Here is a 24,744-nt window from a genome sequence, read left to right as displayed (position 1 = left end):
CGAACTCTCTTTGGCAACTGCCTTCTAGTTCTTTGTCCAACTTCCTCTGCGATTAATTTTTTTTAGTAGTGCCTCCAGTGCCTGGCAGTAGTTATTACAGTTGGCCAGCACATCTTAGCCATAGGTGGACTAATCACCAGCGCCATCAGCTGCAGTCTTGCAGCAACGGCTGGCACTCGATTGCCTTCACCACCCATTCTGAAGGCCACGCGAAGCTTTTTGCATATTGCGTATACGTCATGTGTGTCCGGGATCGAGTTTCACTTCACGGTAATATATGAAAAATTCCTGGTAATGCAATGCGATCCCCAAACTGATTGCTTTAATGGTTTGTTGACTCAGTTAGCTGGCGAGTAACAACAGCTACTGTCAGCGTTTTGTTTATAAACTCTTAAAGTCGGGTTTCAAGTACATTAGGCCTTGTGCTGTGATCCCCATATGAGTGGAATTTTCCTACTGTGAGATTTATTAAGTGTGCTGAAAATATACCGCGAATTGCACTAAAAATAATATTTTCAATAAATATATCGAAATCTGCTATTACTGCGAAATATTCTCTTAAGTCGTGTCACATGAATTTAATAGTGTGTATATAAATTCCCATTTGTATGGGAAATACTTAGAAAATTATAGACCATTTCTGAGAAAATTCTTCGCAACACAAAAATATCTCAATTCAGTCAAATAAGAACAGAATTTTTAAATTCGTCGAGTTTTTTCTAAATTATGTAGTTTTATTAAAAGAGTAGTAGAAGTATATTCCTCCCGAATTAGCCTTAACTTTCCGCTTCCTTCGCAATACACTTTGGGGTAATTCCTCAAATATTTTCGTCGTTCGTTGGTCTAGCTGGGAAAATTGAGAAGTGAGAGGTGGAAAAAGTGACCTCATTTGGCATAGAACCTCATTTCCTAACGCCCAAACGAACCGCTATTTTTTGTTGTCCGTCACAGTTAAGTGTCCTTTCGCATTTCGTTTGCTTGGTGTTTGTCCTGTTTTGTGGGCGGTTGATTTGCTCCTTGGCTCCTCCCGCATCCTGTTCGTCCTGCCCTTGTTTTGCTTTCGGCTTGGTGGCCATGTAACTTGCTGGAAAATTAATAATAATAAAAAAACACCTACCACGGGGTGGGAGTACACGCGTGACCCTATTAAATGTGTGCTAATAAAAGCTTGGCAGCTCCGAAAAATCCAAGGAAAATAAGGGAAACACGCAGGGGCAAGAGGGCAGATGGCTGACCAAGTGCGTAATGTCGGCCAAAATATTTCTATGCCCAAGTGGTGAAGAAGTCTTGCTTACAAATTTCTCAAGTGGACAAGGGACGATGAAATTACTTAAAAATTCACGAAGAACTGCGGAAGATGACGATGATGATGGGTGGGGAAAACAAAATCAACGCTCACAAAGGCGGAAACATTTAACGGGGGTGGTGGTGGGTTGATGGTGTTTCTATTTACGCTAAAGGTCAACTTTTTCCATTTGCAGCTTGGTCATTTATAAAATCTTTCGGTATTATTAAGCAAAGCGAGGAAAACCAACTAAGAGGATGAAGTGGTGGAAAGGTCCAAGGAAGTACATAAAGAAAAGCCAAGGAGGACCAAAGCCGAGTTCTGTTGTGCCCGCGATTTATCAAATTAATGAGTATCATTTTATTTTCATTTCATTTTCTATGCGCCAGCACAAAAAGCGGAGGACGAAATCTCCGAAATTCCTGCAAGGAGTGGTCCAAAAGGAGAGCTTCGAAAATTAAGGTAACTTTTTGGCAAAGCCAAAGGAAAAGTGAGTGGAAAAAATGTATAAAAAAGAAATCAAAATAAATGAGAAAGAAAAGGACAAGGACAGGTCAAAGTGGAATCGAGGGAAGATTCCTTTCCATCTACGGTAACAAAAATTGGAAAAAATGTTAAGAATGAGGCCGACTTGTGAAATACCCTAATTCTACAAAAAAGTATTATTAGCTAGATAAATATTTAAAAATAAAAAAGTTGTTGATTTCGGTTTAATTAAATCTCAAAGACAAAGCTAAGATATATTTCATCCTTAAATTTGGGTTTTTAATTCCCTTTAAATCGTAATCTTAAAGGTATAAATTTAAAATTACATTTGAAAATTGTTTTTCCGAAATAGAAGCGAAAATTTTAAAAAATCATATGATCCCATGCGAGTGCATAAAAAAAAGAGAAGCAAACACATGGCAGGGCAGTCAGAAACTAATGTCGGCGATTACATAAACAGGACACATGAAAGGACGAGCCCAGACGAGAGTGGGAGGGATATACACACCCAAAGGCAAAGTAGGAACACCCAGAAAACCAACATGAGCATAAATCCTCGCACCCGAATGCCAAACCCAGTAACCCTCCGCATTCCTCCCCACACAAAAAGGATACAAAACACTTTGCATTGGAAAGGTACAAACAAATAAAGTGACCAAACCCGGACCAAATAGGAAATACCCACCCACCCATCCACACACACACACTCGCACACATATATAATAATAAATAAAATGCTTATGCGAAAAAAAGAAGTCCAAGAAGAGACCCAAAAAAGGCCAGAAGAAACCCAAAGGAAACGGACAGGAGCGACATGCAGAAAGGAAACGAAAGGAAAAGAAAGGAAGCCAAGGCGAATTGTTTTATATCCCTCATTTGTCCATTTAATGGCTGAAACGAGCCACATCCAAAGAGCCAAAGAACCAAAGAGCCGATGAGGACGGAACCCAACCCAAACAGGAATCCAGGACATGAGCAAACAAAGCTGGGATAGAACAGGAAGCGGATGGGGCAAGGATGGCTGGGAAAAACGCAACCAAGCAAAGTGAAAAAGAATATTGAAACACTAATAAAAATGAGGATAAGCGGGGAATGCATTAAGTAAAATATAGAATAAGTGCCCATACATGGGGGTGATCAGGGTGAGGGTTTTCAGGGGGTGGTCCGTACGCAAAGGTTGGCGTAAGGGTTATGGCCGGGTCGCCCACCCATGATGGGTTACTCTCTAAGGGTTGCTCTTCCGCCCCCAAATACAAATACGATCTGATATAGCAATAATTTAACCCTTTAGCACAGCATGTGGAAAACAATACCTGGTACACCCTGAGCAACAGATTTTCTACCTAGTGTCTCAAGGGTTCTGTTCAAATTTCATGAACTTCGATGTGTAACATAAAACGAGCCATCAGTGGTGATTACAAAAACGTCAGGGAGTCTCGAAAAAGGACGTATGAAATTACTCTTGCTAAGTAGAGTTCTCCTATAATCTGACAAATTTCTTAAATCGACAACAATCATAGTTGAAGAGATTAGTCTCTGGTCCATTTGTTACCATTGCAGATTTAGTTGACTGATGGCCTTTGTCAGCTATTTCCTCTGGGAAAAAGGCTTAATTATAATCTTAGTTAGGAAGCACTTCAAGTTTTTGACACAATATTGGAAAAGTTTGCAAATATTTTTCTCCTTAACGTAAAATCCATCTAATCTTCGTGATTTTAATCCAATGTAACAAATATTTATTGTATTATTTTTATTACCATGGTATGGGTACTATGAGTGGGTCTGGATTATCTAAGTTGTATGGCATATAGGACATCTTAAAATGCCATACATTTCCAAACTGATATATATTTTTGAGTACTTTACGACTATTTTGCCCCTGCCATTAGGCTTAACTCCTTAGTAAGCTTAAGTCTGCTCTGAGCGGACAACTCCCTTGAGCGGACACTTCTTTCTGGCTTAATATCTGTTACTTGTGCTTGCATTTGCTGCGGTGAATGTTTTTCCAACTCAAATGTCAACTTTGTCACACTCCCACGGTGAACTCTGCCGGGGGCGGACAGGTGGAAGTTCGGGGGCTTTTCGGGTGGCAGTTGTACAGTTTGTCAGACCCCTGACCCCGTGCAAGCGAACGAGTCAACATTTTTGCAGCTTTTCGCCAGGGGAAAGAGAAATGTAAAACAAAGTTGAAGCCAAACAGAAAAAGGACACAAAAGTGGTTAAGGGGGTAAAAAATAAATTTTAAACGAATCAGAAAATGGCAAATGGAACTGGGAAAATTGGGGGGAAAATAGTGTGTGGCGAACATATTTTAGCTGCTGCGGCTAGGGGCAAACAACAAAAAATAAGCGCAAAAAAATATGAATGCGAAATGCAGAGCGGAGAATAGGGTTGCCAGGCTGCTGTGTGGATGCATATGGAAGTGTGGCAACAACGCGAAAGTTTTTATTTCCTTGCGATTTGCAAGTGCTGGTGTTGGGGTACCCAGGGGGTTATATTCTGGGTGGCATGCAACATTCAATGCATACAAATGGCATTTAAGCTTCCCAAAAGCGGACCAAAAACGAGCTAAGCGTAACTCTGACACATACATTCACATTTAGCCAGCAAGAGGCAGAAGCGCAACGCAATTTATATGCGTGGCAGAGAAAGAGACGGGGTGAATGGGTTAGAGAGAGACACACACAAAGTTGAGGGGACACGGTGAACTTAAACCGAGTCAAACAGCCGGCAAAAACTACTAGCTTACACACACAGCTGCATGAAATGCAAACACGTGCACAAAATACAGCTATGAAACAAGAACTTATTATTTAAATATTTATTTAATATTTATTTATTGTTATTTTTGGACTAGAGCATCTAATGTTGAGTGAGCTTAATTTGAATCCTTTTTAAAAGTAATAACAATTGTTTTTATTTATTTTATTAGATTAACATGTAGGATATAAATTAGCATTCGTTGGCTTGTATGTGACACATATCTTTCAGTGTCGAGTCACACACTACACTCGAAGCATATAGTATTATTTCGACATGGCCTGTAGCTCGACTGCTCCTCCATTGTGCATAGGCATGGCTCTGTATAATAGTTGAGGAGACTGACTGCCAGGAGCGGACCGAGGGGTGTGCGCGGTGTTCGGGGGAGATGGAGTGCTTCTGGATGAGGGCCGGTGGGGTGCGCTGGACGAAAGGCAGAGTGTCGGTCGGGCTGTTGGTTATGGTCATAAAATAAACCAAACAAACAAGCCGGAACCATGTCAGAAGGCAGCATGTGTGATATGAACGTGTGTGCGCCTGTGTTGGTGTGTGTTTGCGGCTGTGTGGGTGAGGGTGTGGAAAGTGTGAGACGCGAACAGCAAGGACGAACCTCCGGTTTAGGGACAGTGGGCACTTTTAGAGTGGGCGAGCTTAGAATTGCTTAGACTTCAATGTGTGGATTTTACTTAGCAGTGTGAATAAGAAATTGTTGAACAAATTCTTTGAACATTTTTTAAATTTATTAAGTAAGGATAACATATTTTAGGTTAGTAAGTTAATTAATTTGTCCAATTTGAATCCAAGTACCTATAGTTTTTGTAAATTATTTAGCCCATTGTTAAGCAGGCTGTTGATGATGGGTCAAGAAGGGTGTTTTGGGTGGTTAGTTCGTTGTTTTCCGTGTGGAGTTGGGTGGTGCAGGGTGGTGCTGGGTGGGTCGCGACCACGACGAACGGTGCGAGCTGTTTCATAATTTTTTATACACTTTCGTTGTGCTGCGCTGCGTTCTGCGGTCCGACATAGACACGACCCACCAACACTAGCCCACGTACACTCGTACATGGACAAAAAGACAAAAAGAGGGAAGCGCTCACACACACACACTTGGAGATAGATAAGCGGACTGAGGGACAGCCACACACAAGCCCGATTATCCCGCCCACTCCCCACTTTCGCCACCCCATTTGCCCACGCCCCTTTCTCCGACGCATTTGTTCGTATGTCTGCACATTTATCAATAAAAATTCCCTTGCTGTTTTTGTTGTTGCCTTTGTTGTTGACTTTGCGGTTTTTTGTTTTTAATATTTTCACCGCTTTAAGTGTTAAAAGGATATCTGGCATTTAATGTGTGTGTCCTGTGTGTGTATCCTGTGCACATCCTCCCATGAGTGTGTGGGTTTTTGGTTGCTTATCGCCATAAATATCATATTTATGTCTCTCTCCCTCGCTTGGCAAGTGTGTGTAAGTGTGCGTTTGTTTGAGTGTTTTGGCTGAACCCGTATATTAAGTATACGCAGTGTGGCACCGTAGTGAACAACGCAGCAAAATGAGTGCACAGTAGAAAATTCATAGAAGGCGCATAATTATAATTAGTTTAGTACGTTTAGTGCTATCAACAAATAATAATTTTTGTGGCATTGGTCCAGACAATTTTCCATTATCCAAAATTCCATTACATTTTTAATCAAACTAAAAATAATTATATTTAACAAATTATAGTTTTTTCGTTGTGTAAAGGCGGGCGAAAACTGCGCCGTTCCCTAGTTTATGTGCAACTAAAGGGAAAAGTTATATCCCTAGCATTGCTCTGTCCCATTTCTCTTCACGTTTTTCCACATTTTACAACTCACCCTTTGCTGCAAGTCCGTTTTGGTACATTTTATTTTATAATCTGACTTTATTTCTCGAGTGGATGTTTGTCATAAAACTCTCTGCCTCCTCATTTCTCATTACACATTTTCTCCACATTTTTCTGTCCTGCGTTTCATTTTGCTCCAGAGATTTTCAATTGAATGTGGGCCGCGTTGCATTTTTAAAAATGATGGAAACTTTGTTGAAGAGCCTCCTTATTTCTATTCTCCTTGAAATAGAGCTGAAAATCGTGCAATAAATAAGTGTAAAAGTGGAGGAAAATGAAATAATATGTGGAACTAAGCTAGTATTTTTTAAAGTTTCTCTATGTTATTATAATTTTTAAGTTTCAGCCTAAATCAATATTCATCTGTTAAACATTATATCGAACCTATTTTAATTAGAAACTTTTCGAAATTCTTCTTTTTTAAAGCAAATGAAGTATCCGGACATCTTAATCTCGATTTTATCGCCTCATTATTCTTTTCTCTTTCAACATTCCCCCCACATTCCCTGCCAATTTGGCTGTTTTTCAGCACATTCCCCTGAGTTGCGAAAACATCCTCACCCATCTCATTCACGATCCTTGGCAATCATCGTCCACGCATTGCTCAAGGTGTCATTTCCGGCTGCCCGGGCATTTTCCCCCTGGCCCCATGGTGCCCATCCTTCGTCCTCCACTCTGATTTCATTCCCTTTCCATCTGAAAGCGGTGTCAGGAGCAGTTGGTAAGTAACAAAATTAATTTTCGTACAATCCGGCATCAAGGAGGAACAACAGGAACAACAATGGGAAGCAATAGCAGAGCGTTAAAAAAGGTGCAACCAAGCAGAGAGTTTTATCAGAGGAGTGTGCCCTCCGCTTTCCTTTTCAGCTCTTCAACATCCTCCTGCTCCGCCATCCCATCCCGAATTCCCATTTCAGAACCCCACATCCAACATACCGTTGTGCTGGCCTTTTGTCCAGCGGAGCATGGCAAAGCGGCTCCTTGACAGGACAACGCAGGAACAATCGCAGCGTTTTCAACATGTACTAATTTTCCACTCCACACCAAGGAACAATCATCCACACGCACACACAGATGCACGCCCACACGCACAGGGCACACACACACATACATTCATTTTCAAAGGACAAAAGCCATTGCAGGGACTTGGACTTGACGCGTTTGGTCCTTGGCACTACAAGGGATTAACCTCAAAAAATCTCATCAAAGTCAAAGCCAAGAGGAAGACAACGGACAAAAAAAAGATGGTGTCCAGGGAAGTGGGAGGCGATGCACTGAAAGAAAATATTAGTTATTTTACAATCTACCTTTTCCATAATTCATACTGTGACAACAAAAATCTTTTAAACTCAGCTTATCATTATTTATTTATTAAAAATCAATTATGATTTTGTTGACTTATGCTATATGTTGTATACTTTGTAGATACAATTGCACACTGTTTGAAGATCTATAAGTGCAATATGGGTCTGAGAAGTAACGAAAGATCAAACTCCAAAAACATCAAAGCTACAGGGTTCTTCAGGTTCATATGACTTAAGACTCTTGCACAAAGTTCTTGACTTCGGGTCAGCTCTCTTTTCTTCCGTGTGCAGAAATGGGTGTGAGTCTGCAAATAGCATAAGAATCCAACGCAAACACACACACCGAAGTAAGGGGAACTTCGGGGATGGAGCCATAAAAATAAACCACCCAAAAGTGGGCTAAAATGAAGTTGTGTGTGCCAAGAACAATAAAAATGGCAAAAGAAGCTGCGAGCAGCAAAAGACCATGGAAAAAAAGTGGAAGAAGGGAATGAGCCGGCTGCCAACATGATGATGATGGCTAAAAGTTACAGCCTCGATCCAGTGCGAGGAAAAAAACCCCAAGCGAGAAAAGAAAACCCAAAAGGAAAGCTTCCAGCGAAGGAATGAAGGAAAGAACAAATGGAAAAAGACGTGCCACAGACAGCGAGGGGAGTGGGTGGATGGAATGTTAGGGGGTTGGCGAGGCGACAGAAAAAATTATACAAATACAAAAGGAAGAAATCAAATGGGCAAAAAAGGACAATGACAAAAGAAAATAATACAAGCGATTGGGTTGAAAGGCTGTTGTGGGTGGTTGCATGAAGCACAGGGGTTGCAATGACGAACGTCCGATGACAATGACATTTTTTTTATTATAATTTAGCTGTGTATTCTTGAACAAAACCTGTGCATATGCAGCTCAAATTTATATCCGATATTTGCACGAGCGGATGTGGAGTGTGAGATGGGCGAAAAATATCCTGGCAGCTTGTCAAGGGTCTCGAAACGAGACAGCCAAGGGTTGGGCTTGGCGAACTTTGGGTTGGGGGATGACTGCGATCCAGACAGTGGCAACCTTCTTATGGAATAATATCCCGAATATGCGTAAATTTATTTTTTTCCGCCTGATTCATTGTCCTATGCAAATGAGGCGGAATCGGAATCACGGCGAGATGAGGAGGTGAGCGAAAGAAGAAAATGGATAAATTTGAAAAGTGGCAAGAGGAAAATGAAAAATGTTCAAGCGAAAACCGCAGGAACTTTGCCTCGTTTTATGCATCTCTTTTGCGGCAGTCAAACCAAATTCCTGCCACTTAGCGGCAGCTTCGTCATTTTCTGGGTAATTCGAAACTTTCCCATGGGATTAGATGATGAGGGCTGGAGTGCCAGGGTGGGTGGCCTTGTGGGTGGCTGCTTGCTGCGGCATGTAAGTTGACTATTATTTTGACATGACTACACAATCAAAGCCTGCAAATATCCAGAGAACCCGGTTGCCCTTAAAGCTGCTTTGCCTATGGCCATCTCTCTCTCCGCGTTATTCGCAATTTTCCCCACCACCCAGCGCCATTTGCCCACCGACCGCCAACCACCCACATCAATGGCAAACGACCTTCGCTGACAAAATGCACAGTGGCATGGAAATTTCGCAGATGCTGGGTTGGAATTTTCCTGGTGGGGGTAATTGATGTGGTCGGAATATATGCATATTTCATATTAATTTTAAGAAAAAGCTGAGGGAATACGAAAATGGTGAAGGGTGTCCCATTTTAATTAAGTTCAAAGTTCGCCCTACCTCTTGAAAATGTAAGCCATTTCTTAAATTTGTAGTTGTCATTTGTGAACTCACAAAATAATAACATTAATTATACTTGCTGATTTCGTAAAACTGAATGAATATGAATTTTATAAGCCGTACTATAGTAAAAGATTTACATTCTCTATACAAATATTAACTTGCAAGTTTATTTTAAATATATACACATATTTTTTCTAAATTTGTTTCTCTTTTCCAACCTATTTTTCTGAAGTGCATATTGAGTTAACACAAGGGACTTTAATTGTTATATCTGTTAAGCTGGCTCTTATGAGTTAATCCCCCAATTTTCGACCACTGTGCCATGTCTGTTGAACATCGCTGTCGCGCTGCCTCGTCTCTAAGCCAAACATTGTGTTGACGGCTTTTAGGCATGTGCGTGGTGCAGTGGGTGGTGGCGATGGTGATGGGGGTTTCATTCGGTGCTCGGTGTTTTATTCCGCCTGGGCTTGGGTGTGCCAGAGGGCTGTAATAACAATGAGGACGATGACGACGACAACGAAGTCGCCCAGCAGAGTTGACAATATGCGCAGAACCATCGTCCTCCATTCTCCATCCACCACCTTTCAGCCCATCTGTCTCCAGCAAGTCGCGTCAGTCTGTCCCCTTTCTGCCCTCTCCCCACTCGGACCAAAGTCTTCAGCCGCTACTCCATCCGAGCGCTCCACATCCAAACACCAAAACGCCCTACCCTTAACCCATGCTCATGTTGCTGGCAATTTTCTATAATCCTTTTTGCCTTTTGCAAGCATTTCTACAAGTTGCTCCTGTGTTGTTTTTGTTACTGTTTGAGTTTTCATTGTTGTTGCTGGTGAAAGTTTATGAAAAGTGACTGCGTTAGCAGAAAATATTATGCTGCCAGCGGCAATGACTCCACACAAAAAGCAGAAGCCCAGCCCTAGAAGTGAGCCGCCCACTACAGAACAGGACCCTCTCAACTGAGTGCTCTCCCCACTTTTGGCCATAAACTCTTTTTTATTTCATTTTATATTCCCATTTTTTTCAGCGTTTTTTTCGTGTAAGAGCTGGCAAAGTTTTAACTTTTGCTACCAAAGTTGACTAAATGTTTAAATTCAAGAGAGAAAATACACGCAGATACAATATTGTGTTGGCCTATCATGGCCACAGTGCGTATGCGTGATATACTCGACCCGTTCCACAACATTTTCCAACCCAAAAACTTGCTGAGCTTAAATCAAACTTTTTGGTCATCTGATGGGAAAGGGGCATTCAAAATTGAGAGGTGGGCTTAGAGGGTGCAGAGGGGCATCGGAAAGTCCTTTTAGATCTGCACTTCAACTTTTGGGTCAACGTCTGTTTGTCTATTTGTTTGTCTGTTGCTATCTGCGTCTGACTGTCCGTGTTGTTGGTGTTGTTGTTGTTCCGCTGGGGTTTCTCTTACCAATCCGGCTTTTGCACTCTGGCCATCCTTTTTGGCCGCCCTTTCCTGGGCGCTCTCAATGTCTGCTCGATTTGTTTGTACATTTCCCTCACAGGGCAACATCACCCCCTGCCAAAAGTTCCAAACTTTTCAGCTGACCATTGGACATTGTCCTTCTCTATCTTTTTGGGTCTAAGTGCTTGTGTGTGTGTGAGAGCGACCTTTTTGTAAATTTTTGCCTTGACTGACTTGTCCGTCGTCCTGCGGTCCTTGGACTCCTCTGCTCTGCCAAGTTGCCTTGGCCCCACATTCTGCTGCTGCCACTGCTGCCTTTCTCTATTAACTTTTCGTTTTAGCTACTTTTTCTATGTCCCATCCGACGGACAGTCGGTCCTTCAGTCCTTCGGTACGTGTATCTGTGACCTGCAGAGACTGATGACCACGGGATCTGGACGGATCTGGGGGTTCGGGTTGGTTAGGTTTTCCATTTGGCATGGGTTTGTCGCTCGAGTGTCGCCAGCCGAGGGGCGAAAAATGATTTGTGGATGGTTAACAAGAGGTGGAAACTATTTAGGGGATGAAACTTCAGCTGAAGGGCCACCGATGAATAATTGGATGGAGTTAATGTAGGATTGGGGAAATGTTCATTTCCATTTATGTGTATTAATTATAATAAGTATTATTATACCTAGTGTATTTTCACAATTTTATAATAATATACATATTTTCATATACCATTTAGAGTTAATATTTGATCGCTTTAAATAAAAATTTTTAAATAAGAAGTCAACGAAACAAGCTTATTAATTTCGGTAATATTAACTATAACAAAAGGTTATGGAGTGCTCTGGTGTTATTTGTTTATTTTAAACATACACCATAGGAATAAGCTTAATTTATTCACTCTACTGTTTTTTATAATATTTTAAATCATGTTCAACATTCCGTGATTGTACCCGTAGGATTTCTTATAAAAAAGACGACAACCGATAGCTCAAAGCATATATTTGATTCAAATTGCTTTTCCGTCCTCAGGCAATCATAATCTATCATGTGTTCCCCAAAACAGCATATTATCATCACCATCTTATGAGGCATATCCCCCGTTATTTTTCTATCGTCCTCGTTTCATCCACCACCAACTACAACTCGATTATATTCCAGTTGGCAGATGACAAAATATCGCACCAAAGTCGACAGTCGCCGTCACAGTTCTGGCTGCCTCTTTTTCCTACACCCAATCCCATCCGTATGTCCGATCCAAATAAATACAGCCATCTGCCCCCTGTTTCCCCTTCCCCGTCCCTGCCCCTTTTCCACCACCTGACGCCCGCTCCTTGGGAAAAACCATAGCAATGCCATAGTCCACGCTCCGTACGGTCCGATGTCCTTAGTCCGAAAAGGACATGCTATAATTTCCAGCAACAACAGGGCGTGGGGCGATGGTTGGGGAAACCCAAATGGGAAAGAGGGATAGAGAAATAAAGAAAACCGACTAAAGTAACCAAAGCAGAGGAAAAAAAGCAACAATCCTGAATGCGGCAACAACAGCTACAAACAACTTAGGCCAAGCCATGTCCCTGTGCGACCAAAAAGCTCACCCATAGTTGTCCTTTGCCAGGCTACTCCATTCCACCATCGACCAAACACTGCGAAAAATATTATGTTCTTGGGGCTTAAATAAACAAATTAATATTCGGAATGTATGATAAAACATTATTTAAAGGTAAATTTAAAAATGATGAAGTTTTATATCCCGACATGATGTATAGTTTTGAATAAATTATTTTACGAGAGCTATTATTATTTTTTCCCAGTGCAATTATCCCTGTATTGGTATGCATGCCTTGGTATGCCATCACGCAAAATGTTCCACTGTCCACCCGCTCCACCTCCACTTCGGCGCGGACACCCCCCGTCCGCACCCACCTCTTAATGGGTGGCTTGACAGGGTTTAAGCTCTTTTACGGGGCAGATTGTGTTTCCACAACAACAACCCAAGCAACAGCTAGAGAATCAGGACGAGGGACAAGGGTTCGAGGTGGAGAAGAAGTAGGAAAGTAAACTTGGAAAAGGTTGCATTTGATGGCCGAAAGTGGGAGAAAGGAGATATGAAAGCCAAGTGAACTAGCGATGGCCGGACCAGAATTATGATTTGGGAATAGCTCTGTGTTTAATCCTAATGGGCTTCGTTCTAAGTACATTACTCTAAGAATCTTATTATTCTTGGAAAATTTCGACAGCTGGGAAAATGTTTACATGGACCGAGATTTTCTTAAATTTTTTAAGCGATTATGAATTAAAAGGAACAGATATTATCATGTTTTGAAACTAAATTGAGATCAACGCACCTTTTGATATACCAACGCTGAATCACGATAGGCTAAAAATAAAACTTTTGGCTTGGCAAAACTTTTTTAAGTTATTTTTAAATATATGCATAAGAATAAGCCTTCGTGACCTTGTCACGACCTTTTACCATCGCTATATTTGCCAATGGAAAAGACGTTGGCGGAAAATAAGCTGGCAAAAACCTGATTCTACTTTGGCGCAAAACTTTCTTAGCTTCGACTTTTGTTAGTAGTTGCCTCGACTTTCTTGCCCACTTTCCGCCCCCTTTTGGTCCTTATCCTGCCAGGACTCTCCTCTTGCCCCCCACCAGTTTTCTTCTCGGCTGTTTTGCTGCTATGTTGCTTTTGTAAATTGGTAAAAGTTTGAGTTTAATTCAATTCGGAACGGTAGCTGTGAGTGGTAGCTTCCTAAAGGATAACGAAAACGTTGCCACCGGGTCTGGTGGTGAGGGATGGTGAGAGGGGGTTGTCTGTATGTGTGCACAAGGGTGTGGGTGTAAAGGATATCACGCGCAAATTGCGGTGCCTGACTGCAAAAAGGGAGAAAAGGAGACGAAGCATTGGATGGCCCCCCGTTGGGCACCACGAAAAGTTCTAGTTGTTTTCCCCAATGTTGTTGTTGTTGCACCACGTAGGGTCGACGAAAATGGGGGAAGAGCAAGGGGCTAGCGTTTGGCTTGTTGCTCGGCACATGCAACTCTTGGCACGTAGTCGCTCCTAAATGTGACATGTTCATAGGGACAGGGGTGCGGACTCGACTCAGGGGAAGTGAAAGGGATAACTGTACGAATAACAAATGGTTGCAACAAAAGCAATACAAAACACTTTTAGGACAAAAGTCGCCATCCCACCAAATTGTTGCTGCATTTTATAGATTTTGGTTGCACTACCTCTGGGTATTCCACCCCGCCTCCAGCCATTTTATTAGCAATTCCATACCCCTCGAAGGAAATGACCTCCCACCTCGTGCCCAACAGTTGTTGGTTTTGTTGTCGCTGTGCATTAAGTGTTGCCAACTTTATTTAATGGCATAACAGTTGACTGCCAGTCATTGGCCTCGCACTCCACTCTAGTGCACTGTAAAATTATGGAATTAACTAGAGAGTCTTAAAATCCGATTCGAAATATACAAACAAGCCTTGGTGGGACCGGGACTGATTACTGAATTAAAGCTTTAAGAACACAGGATTTATTGATTTAGCAATGATTATTAAATACTTTGAAGTTGTAAGAACTGTAGTAAGGTGGTATTGAAAGAAGAGATAAAATATATAAGGTAGCTGGAAAAAATGTTCAAATTTTAACTGTGTGAACAGAGTCATTAGTCAGGAGTAGAAGTCTGTTGACTTTTTAGGATGCTCTAACCATAATTATAAAAAAGCAGTGTGTCTCCGCCGTGAGTTACTCAAAGAGCTTTAAATAGCAAACCAAAAGGTGGAAGCATCGGGGGAGCGTGGAAAACATTGTTTGGGTATCTGCCTGGGAAATTCACTAATTTGAAAATGTTTCGTGCCTTGGTGACTTTTTTGCCGTCGTTATTTCTGGTTTGTGTGGTTGTGTGCAAGGCGTAAATTGTCTATTAGTCAGTGGAGAAAACGAGAGAGAAATTGCTGCACATTTTTATTATGTGTTCTTTTGCTTTCCGTTTTTGTTTTTCGGCTAAGGGATGAAATTTAATTAAGATACTTTGACGTCTCGCAGATACACAAACAGAAGGCTCCCAGCCACCCAAAAGCCTCCACATCCAAGGACAGAAACATTTGGTCCTTGGGATAATTCAATTTGTGTGTGTATTGGTATGTGTGGGTGTGGAAAATCATCAATATACAAAGACAGCAGCCAAGACGCTGACAATGTCATGGGCCCCACCGCCCCCACAAATGGGTGGGGGGTTTCTAGGAGGCGGTGGTTCACTCACTTTCATTTTGTCATTTCGATAATTTTCGCCTTGTTGGATATATTTGGGTTTTGCTTTATTCCGTGGGGATGACGAAAAGTGAAGGGCAGCGGGCTTCAGTTAATGTATATACCATTTTATTGGGGGAGATTTGTGTTCGGCAGAGGCCACTTGTGTGTTTCCTTCGATAATGAAATTACTTATCTATGTCATCTATGCTGATTTGGGTGTAGAAACATTTCAGAGTCAGGAGAAAGCTTTTGAGGGATACAAGTGAACGATAAAATTCAAGTGGAAAAGAGTTGACACAAGCTTGATCCTATTTCGAAAAAAACTGTAGTATAAATGTATATGAAAATTTGATCAATAGACTAATTTCCTTTTCTTGCCATTAAATGGATTAGATGGACGCACGTTTTGTATTGTTCATAAGTTTTCCAAAAGACTCTCCTGAAAACATTTTCCCATTAGCTTTTGACAGCTTCCGAAATAAGTTTCTAAAGAGGAGTTCTTTGATCTGTCTTGGTCAATTTGCTCCGCAGGTCAGGAAGTCCCATGTAGAACCATTTGGTTCCGCCCAGGGCCCCAATCCCCCCCTGGCCATCGCATTAAAGTTGATGGCTTTCCAAACTGCGGAGGATATGGGGTAATGGAGAAAGGAAAGTCACTCGCATGACGCAATCTGGCAATTATCTGGTTGCCATCCTCAAAGTTGCTTCCTTCTTGCTCGTCGCCAAACCCAAAAACCCAGAACTCCGTCGAATCTGTTCGAGGGGCGTCGTTTGTTCTATTGGAAATTTAATTAGGTTTACATCATTTTCGTGCACATTCTGCCAGATGGGCTGCGCCCAAAGAAACAAGTCCAACAGCGGCAGTTGGCCAAAAACAACTTTCACTTTGAGCATTAACTTCTTGAGGGGGCACTCAATTAGAGGCGCATCTACAAGTCAAATATTTTGACTGGGCACTGGAACAATACGAGCATCCATCTTCGATTAATTAAAGTTAACCTCGGCGGCCGGAGGAGGGGAACGAGATGCCATGGTTTGGCATAACAATGCATTAACGTACCGCTGGCTGTCAGACACCAACCACCACCCAATAAAATATTAATGGTTACAATTATGTGCTACGTGGCAAGGATAACAAAGTTCGCATCCTAACGCAATTACAAGACAATCAAAAAAAGCAGCAGCTGAGGAAGTCCAACCAGCAACACATACAATAATTTATGCACCAACAAAAATGTTATTACTTAAAATTAAATTTATTTGTACAATAAAAGTTGTAATAAATAATTTAATTTTTACAATTTAAAATAAATAACTTTTGGCAATTTAAAAAATAAGCTCTAAAATATTTATCCAAAATATATAATATTCTATGGCATAAAAACATTTTTATTGCATAAATTATAGACGTCTTTAAATGAAATTATAACGTTAACGAGAATTCCCAGTTTCCCTGGCTGTTCCCCTGTAGCAAAGATAAAGTTTTATACGATTTCCAATAAAACTTCAATTATTAAATTATAAAGTCACCCCTAGCGAGGGATTTTTTTGTTTCAGTGCTAATAAATGCTCGGCATGCTTGAAATAATTCAATGAACGCACACAGAGCGAACCACGAACGAACATTCGCCGGCAGTCCAAACAAGTGGGGTTGGATCGGCGTCGGCTGAGAGATCCAATTCCAAGGGCTGCCAGTTGGAGAGGGGGCGTCTGTGGGTGGCTGGGCGGTGGGCGGTTGGGCGGGTTGGGTGGCATGGTCGAACCGCCCGCTGTGCGCTGAATAATTCGTAATGTATCTAACCTCGAAAACCTAATCAAGTCCAGTTAAGCAAATGTGTGCTCAACTGGGCTGGGGTCCTGCAATTACCAGCACACAGGACACAGCCAGGACTCACTTAGAGTGTCGTGCCGGGTGTTATCCCGGCCTCAAGGCGCCCCAATACCCACGAATCAGATCCTTCCTTCCCCCTGCCCAAGCTAATCGGTCCGAGGTCTGCACAGAACGTCACACACGAACGCAACACGCTGCCGATGAACCAGGCGCCCAGAAGTTTCAATTCGACGACCGAGAGAGTCGAAGGAAATGTGCAAGACCCAAAACCCCGTCGCATTCCCACATGCGCAATGGGACGTGAAACTCTGGATATATATATATACCTATATCTGTATATATCTGGCAGCATTGTGTCCGTGCGAACTTGGTCGAACAATCGAACCGAGCCACAAAGCGTGATAAAAGCCGAAGCGAACCCGAACGAACGCCACCCAACTGTGAGGGCGCCCAGTTCGTTGGGTTTATGGAACCCAAGAGGTATGATCGAATCTTATTATATTATATTATAATGATATTCTGACACCTATGTTATTATATAAAGAAAGAAACATGTTCTGAACCTATTATCCTATTATGATCCTTTTGGTTTCTAGCATTGGAAGTTTTCATTGAACATATAATTGAAATATTAGAAATGATAATTCCATATTTATTATTTTATTAATTTTTTATATAATATATACTTCTTATATATATACTTCCAATTTTAAAAAACACAGTACAAATTATTCGAAAAATGCCACCATTTGATTATGTGCGCCTTGCGTGTTCTCCCGAAAAACACTCCTCCCTGTTGCAGTCGGCTCTGGAAATTATTCAGCTGGCAATTTTCCGGCTCACCCCGCAGCCCGCAGGCCAGCCAGTCACCCGCTGGCCCACAAGCGGAAAGCCAAGCGAGCGACGAGCGGAAAATTCACTTTTCGCCATCGCTGCGCACTTGTGCCGAAAGTCAGTCGGGCACGTCCGCCCTCCGTCAGGTCCACGGGTCAGTTGTCAATGGCAGTTGTGTGGGTGGTTGGGCGGAAAACACCAGTCGAGTGGGTGACCTCCGGCGTGGGGTGGGGGGCAGTAGAGGTCGGGCGGCAGAGAAAGCCACTCTCTCATTTGCTCGCTCAGTCGATTTAATCGTTTAGTGCGCCCTTTTGCGCCTTATCAACGTTTCATTTAATTTAGCCCGAAACCTTTTTCGGTTTCGATTTGTGGGCGCAGGGAGTGGGTGGGTGGTTCGCTCCTCGATTCGGTTACGGATTTCGATTGGAATTCCGGATTCCGTCCGGATTACGAATTCCGTATCGCTGGATGGCCCGCCGAGTTGCGGTTGATTAGGTGTTATCGTTATGATTAGTGGTCGCTCGAGTGGCAACTCCGTCCGGGAAGCTGTGGTTTCCAAAGGGTCGTTGTGGCTCGCAAAGGGGGTGTGGCAAGCGTTGTGGGCGTTGCGGTATGTGAGCGGCGTGTGAATGGGCGGGCAAGCGGATGATTAGCTAAGAGCAATTGGTGGATAAACATCTCAATAAATTGATTGCACGCTACGAAGAACGGCGAGTAACCACAATTTTTCACAAAATTTGGGGCAATATATATTCGTGAAATTAAATGGGACAACTAAAATTAGATTATATGAATCGTGTAATTACCGGAACATTTATGTCAACAAGATAAGCACGATAGGTAGTTTACTTGGATATATAAAGAATAAAGCGATATATATATATCGCTTGGATATTTAAAGAAGTAAAGTTCTTTCGAAAATGGTTGTTGCTGATATGTGCGCGTTTTTGATTTGGTTGCTGGTAGCACCCATTTCTTCTACCGCATATTGCTCATACGCCCCTTGGTACACTGGTGAAAAGAGAAGCACAAAGAAGGCGGAGAAGTGAGGTGGTATTCGTGTCGCACAGTAGCGGGGATTTATTAATATTTTTTCAGCGTTGCTGCACCTACCCAGTCCGCTTTTCACTCCGACTTTTCCGCCGCTCTTTATTTTTTTGTTGCATACATTTTGTAATTTCTTTGTGGAACTCTCGTCCTTTGCCTCCCTTCTGTCCCTGCACTATGAGTCCTTTGCCTGTATGGTATCCTCGCTATCCTTGGCGTTTTTATTCATTCATTTATTTGCGCTTTTCTACATTTCTTTTTTCGCCCCTTTCCCGGCTTTCCCTCTGCCGGCAGCTCAATTTCTTTGGGAACTTTCCTTCACGACTTTTCCAACGTTTTTTGTAATAATACCTACGCTTGGTATGGGAATTTCGATCGGAAGTTTAAACATTGGTGTTTTATGGTGCTTCGAATACCCTAATTGGTATTGAATTCATGCTACATAATCGATTTCCTTAAAAAGTGAAGTTTACTTGACTTGATGCAATGTGCTAGTATTTTAATAACAATATTATTAGATGAGCCATTGTAAAATGCTTTCAAATAATATGAGGGTATAACCTACTTCGCTTGTTTCTCATTTCCACACTTCTTCTGGTTCCTTTTCGAGCTTTCTTCCACGTTTTTCCTGTGTTCATTTTGCTTTCTTTTGCATTTTTTCTTGGAACAAAGTTGCCGCTTTATTGTTTCGATTTAAGTTACTTTGTATGCTGTCAACGTTGGGTAAGATGGTTATATAGCGAGTGTTGCCTCGAAGGAAGGGCCTTTAAATGGGGTGCTGGAGGTGACGAGGGTGGTCGGTTCACTGGGGGTTTGGGTTCTGGGTTTTGGGTCTTGTGGGTGGCCAATTCCTTGGCTCGACCGATGAATGCCCGCATCGAAATCGCTTGGGAGCCGCTTTGGGTTTCATTGTTGCCTGGTTTTATGTCATGGCTGGGAAATAGGAGAATGAGGTTGGTCCTGAGGCTTGTACTTTGATTTGTCGGCCCCACAATTTCGCCTCGGCCCCGGCTTCGAATTTTATGCCCGTTTAATGGCTGCGAATTTACTCGCTTTATGCGTCTTCGATAAGCATTTATTAGCGCCATGAAAATCGGGGGGAGGACATCAATTGGGTTCGGGTTCGGGTTGGGGTGTGATTTTGAAGCGAGGGTAATGGTTACGGTATTGGCTTACTTTTTACTGGGTGGCCGATGGGGCGTATGATTTATTTTTATGTTATTCATTTATTTTTATGCCTTGTCTCTCGCTGCCGCGCTGTATTCGTTTTGGGACTTTGTGGCTTCATCTTTGGGGTATACCATAAGCCCTATGCAGCATATGCTGACAGTTTTGTCCATTGGGAACTTGTTTGTTGAAATATTATAGCGAATTAGGAAAACCTTTTTGTTTGGGAAGAATTTGTCAGGAAACGGAAAAGTTATTGCTTGCCAACATTTTTCCTTTTGCGTATGCTGGTAATTACAAATATTGGTTCTTACTCGTAAATAATAATCTGTTAACATATACGTATGTAATATTTTATATTCAAAACTTGAGCCTAACTAGTAGAAGTTTCGAGATATGAAGTATATGCAACTTAGCTAGATTGTGGTATATTTAGTGAACTCTTCCATGAGTATATTCTCATATATATGTATATATATATATTCCTTTTTAAATTGGTATTTCACCCATTTTTCCCTTTTCAGCTTTTCCTCCCAGCTGCCTTTCTCATTCCATCACTGCCGCATCCTCTTTTCCACAGCCATCAAGAGCACAGCCCTCTTTCTCCTTGGCTATATTGCAATTTTTGCTGCTGTTGCCCATAAAACTTTTCCACAATTTTTCCTCCTCTGGTTTTCTTTTTTCCCTGTCACGCCCCCTTCCAGGGGAGGAGGATGAATGGGCGGTGTAGGGACAACAACAAGGAAAACATTTACTTGTCTGCTTAACTGCAAAGACAAACCTTACTCAACTCCCCCCGGGTTTTTCTCCCTCCAACAAGCTGCTTTGCCTGTCATCTAAAATTCATTTTTATACTTGTATTTTCTCTCTTGCCTTTTTTATACTTTTTTCCTATTTTTTCCCCTGCTGCTTTTTATTTCTGTTCGTTTTTGCCATTTTCTTTTCTTGAGCCATTTTTATTATTTTTGTCATAAGCTCCCTGTCGGTGTGTGTGTGTCCCAGTGAGTGTGTGAGTGTGCGGGCGGATGTGCTTGTGTGAGTGGCGGCTTCTTTATATATTTTTCATTGTGCCACCCTGCCACCAAAAATCCCCTCATCTGCCCGCCCCAACGCTTCATCCAAAACTCACAGAAGTCAAATACGTTTTAATATCTTTTCTCTCTTGACATTTTCACTACAGTTATGTTGCCATTTTTCCTCTCCGCTTGTGTGCGAGTGTGTGTGTGTGCATGGGGATATATGTCCTTTATGCACACGAGTGGGTGGGTGTGTGCTTGTGAGTTTTCTCCGCTTTTGGAGCTCACAGCTTCACGTAGTCGAAAGTCGCGCCAAGTTTTCCATCTTCTTCTTCTGTGCTAAAGTATGTCGTCCACTTTTTGTGTGTGTGTGTGGGTTTTTCATGGAAAACGCATCCTTCGCCTTCTATAATGTCCCTCGTTGTTTGCGTGTCTGTGTGTGTGTGTGGGCGCAGCTTAATGCCTTTGCCAACATGCCGCCCACTTTGCCACCACCCCTCTCGACCACCCAACGTCCTTCGCCGGCTGTTGCAGGCTGCTGTCATTGCAGGAGCCAACATGTTCGCTTTCCCCGACCCCTCTTTCCATTCCTCGCGTTCGCCCCTTGCGCCACAATCCTCAGTTTTCCCGTGCCCCCGCACATTTCCACATTTTCTCCTCCATCTCGATGCAAGCGTAACATTTTGCGCCACAATTTTCCTTTTTTGCTGGGTTGTCTTTTGCGTTAGCAACAGCAGGGTTATACCCTACAATGGAATCCAATTAGATTGTAACATTTCAAAAAAATGCAAAACTAGAAAAAATGTTGCAAATTATCTCATACTATTAAATTTTTATGATATTTTTATTTATTTGTGTTGAAAAATGAATAGATAAAAATAATAAATAATGTCAAATTATTATTTAAACACTATTTACTATTAAGCGAAAATATTATTTTCGATGGTTAGGGTATCGAATATTTAGGTGCTCTCTACCCACTTGTTTGGTGTCCTTCCCCGCCCAGTGCTCCACATCAAAATGCCCCTCCTGCATTGCCTTTCCATCTCACGTTGTCCCTGTCCCTGGGCGGCATGCAATTTTTTCCTCCGTCTGTGTTTGCCTGCTATGACTTGAGCTTTTAAAAATATTTTTCCTGAATTCTCCACTCGCCAAACACACGGAAAGTTAACCAAAATGTAGGATTTACTTATGTACCAGTGAGTGTACATAATAGGTATGTACATACCGGGCCCGGGAGCTAGTCTATGAAATGGCCAACGGGGAGACGCCAATCCCAACCCAGCCACTCTCAAAACGTGTAAACATTATGCAAACATTCCCGCCCACTCCCGAGCAGAGAACATTCCGAATTACAATCCCCAATTACCATCACCTGACTGAATAATTAAATACAAAACGATTTTCCTTTTAATCTGCGAATGCAGAACAGAGCGGAGGACACAAAAACGATGACACGCCCCCAAAATGCCCCCAGACCTAAAACCGAAGAACCGCACATAAATAATTAAAAAGGAAAATTCCACAATTGCAAAAAGGTCAGCGCATAAAAATTACGAAAATCGAATATTAAATTACCAACAGCAGGGAAAGCAGAAAATGCCGTTCTGCCGCTGTCGACATTCGCTCGACTTAACCCAACTTAACTGCCTGACAGCAAATTTTGTAAAATGTAATTAACCAGCGCCGGGTTTTCCTATGGTCGTGGAAAACGGGGAAAAGCCGAGCTGACAAACAACAAAAAGGAAAAATTGCGCGGAGAACGAGATGGTGGTCAGAAATAAAAGCCAAGCGAAATGGGGAAAATCAACAGAACTCGTTGACATAATTTTCAAGCATCCCAAAGTGTGAGAGGGAGAACGGGGAAAAGGTGGTGAAAATGGAAAAGGAATTTGTGTGTGTGTATGTTTTCCCCGTATGGCTTTCACTTGCTGCTCTTTGCTGAGCGCCCAGTCAAAAGAGCTGGACTAGGAGATACCCGATACCCGGCTAAGTCCACAAACCACCAATAAATTACAGAAGCCCGGGGGAAAATTATGTTAACAGAGTCCTAACAGATGGAAAAATGTCTCAGTTGTGTGGAAATTGGAAAATGAAGTGTGGTTTGCTAAAGATTAACTTATTACCTTTAGTTAAACATTAAAAATAATTTGAAATTAATTGAAAATATTTACCGCCAGGTAAAATACTATTCGTGATCTAAATAAATTATAACTATGTATTGTATTAGAATTTTAGATTACTTATCTATTAATTACTCTAGAACCTCTAGCTCACTAGCCCTATTTATAATATGCCACATAACACTAACTAGTACACCACACCTCCACTGCCCTCGTGTGATTACTAAATATTGTGTGGGGTGGCCCTGTTATTTTGGGGGTTTCAGTTTTGGTTGGCAACCATTTGTTGAACCTTATTCCTTTTTATTCCCGTTGCTGTTTGCTCGGCCACAAAATTTGCGCCTCATTTTCATAGAGTCCCACAGTAGCGAGCGAACGAGACGGGAAAGGACGTTTCTCGTTAGCCGTCTCACTCGCAGCCTATACCTGTCTCTATCTGCGTCTGTCTCTCTCCCGCTAGCCGCACGTGGCCTGTCAGGAAACATGCTAAGCAGCGGCTTCCACATGCTGAAAGTCATTTTGATGGCCCAACAAATTCATTCCCGCCACCTCGCGCCAGTTACAAACCACCCGAAGGGACCCCAGGGGCCTTCAACCCTATGCTGAGTACCATACCAATGCCTTCTACCCTTCAGGCCACATTTGGCCCACCTCAATTCAATTTAACTTTCAACTTTAGCTCTCGCTTTCTCTCCGCTTTCACCACCCCTTGAGCTGGCTCTTTCTCTCTCTCTCTCTCTCTCTCTCTCCTGAGCGGGTTTTCTATAATGGCATTTTTCCGTTAGATCCGCTTCCTGGGATCTCTGTGCGCCCAGTCAACTCCCGCGTTTGTCGAACGCAACCAACGAGCGGGCGAACCGAACGGCGAACGGAACAACGAACGAACAGCTGGCGAGCGAGTACGACGAAACAACAGCGAGTGGGCGAGTGGGTCGGAGCTTCAAACGCTCCTGTATTGCAGATTGTAAGTTTGGTTTTCATGTTCAGCTTAGTTGGGTAGTACACTCGAATACATTTTTGGACTTAATATATTTTACAAAACCAATTTTAATTTCAAAGTTTTTTTCATAAGCTATCCAAAAATAATTCTTTACATATATGAGTTAAAACAAAAAATTTAATTTTGTCTAAAAATGGTAATGGCAATACTTTTTAAAGCTGTTCAGTATTTCGAGTGTAAGGAAGAGGACAATATTCCATATGGACCGAGTGGGTGGCATCCTCTCGCTACTGATTGTTACTGTTGTTGGCAAACGACTGTGCTTTTATCGTTTATTTGTGTCTGAGCCGGGCAGTTGGGAATGGGGCATGCAAAAGGGGTTTCGGGTCGGCATTTGGGTATGCCGGATGGTGGATGTGGGATGTGCTTGAGAGCAAGTGCCCAAGCCGAGCACCTCGGCACAAAGAGGATCCCAAGAAAATCGTTTAGCGGATAAAGTCTTAGGGGTAGAGCTGCCCCTGGGGAATGAAACTCAAGTTGCGAGAGCAAGAAGGCAAAAGATGAGCTTTTACCCCTTCAAAGTACCAGGCAATCAGATTCAGTTGCTTGTTCTTAAGACCGGATGATGTTAAAGAATTCATTGCTTCAGCAAAGAGCT

At 42.3% G+C, this 24,744-nt stretch overlaps 1 protein-coding gene across 1 annotated transcript; it reads right to left on the bottom strand.

The window, feature by feature from the left end:
* Positions 1 to 19,553: 19,553 nt before the first annotated feature.
* Positions 19,554 to 19,928, bottom strand: LOC117142009. Its single transcript, XM_033305857.1, has one exon. It carries the CDS (start codon positions 19,926 to 19,928, stop codon positions 19,554 to 19,556), a length of 375 nt encoding a protein of 124 aa, XP_033161748.1.
* Positions 19,929 to 24,744: the final 4,816 nt, after the last annotated feature.

Source organism: Drosophila mauritiana, chromosome 3L (genome assembly GCF_004382145.1).
Source record: "Drosophila mauritiana strain mau12 chromosome 3L, ASM438214v1, whole genome shotgun sequence".
NCBI classification, from domain to species: Eukaryota; Metazoa; Arthropoda; class Insecta; order Diptera; family Drosophilidae; genus Drosophila; species Drosophila mauritiana.
This window is presented reverse-complemented; position numbering and strand designations above follow the sequence as displayed.

Bases quoted from the DNA above. Each gene is read 5' to 3' on its own strand.
- LOC117142009 (XM_033305857.1), bottom strand. From the start codon at position 19,928: ATGGCGCTAATAAATGCTTATCGAAGACGCATAAAGCGAGTAAATTCG.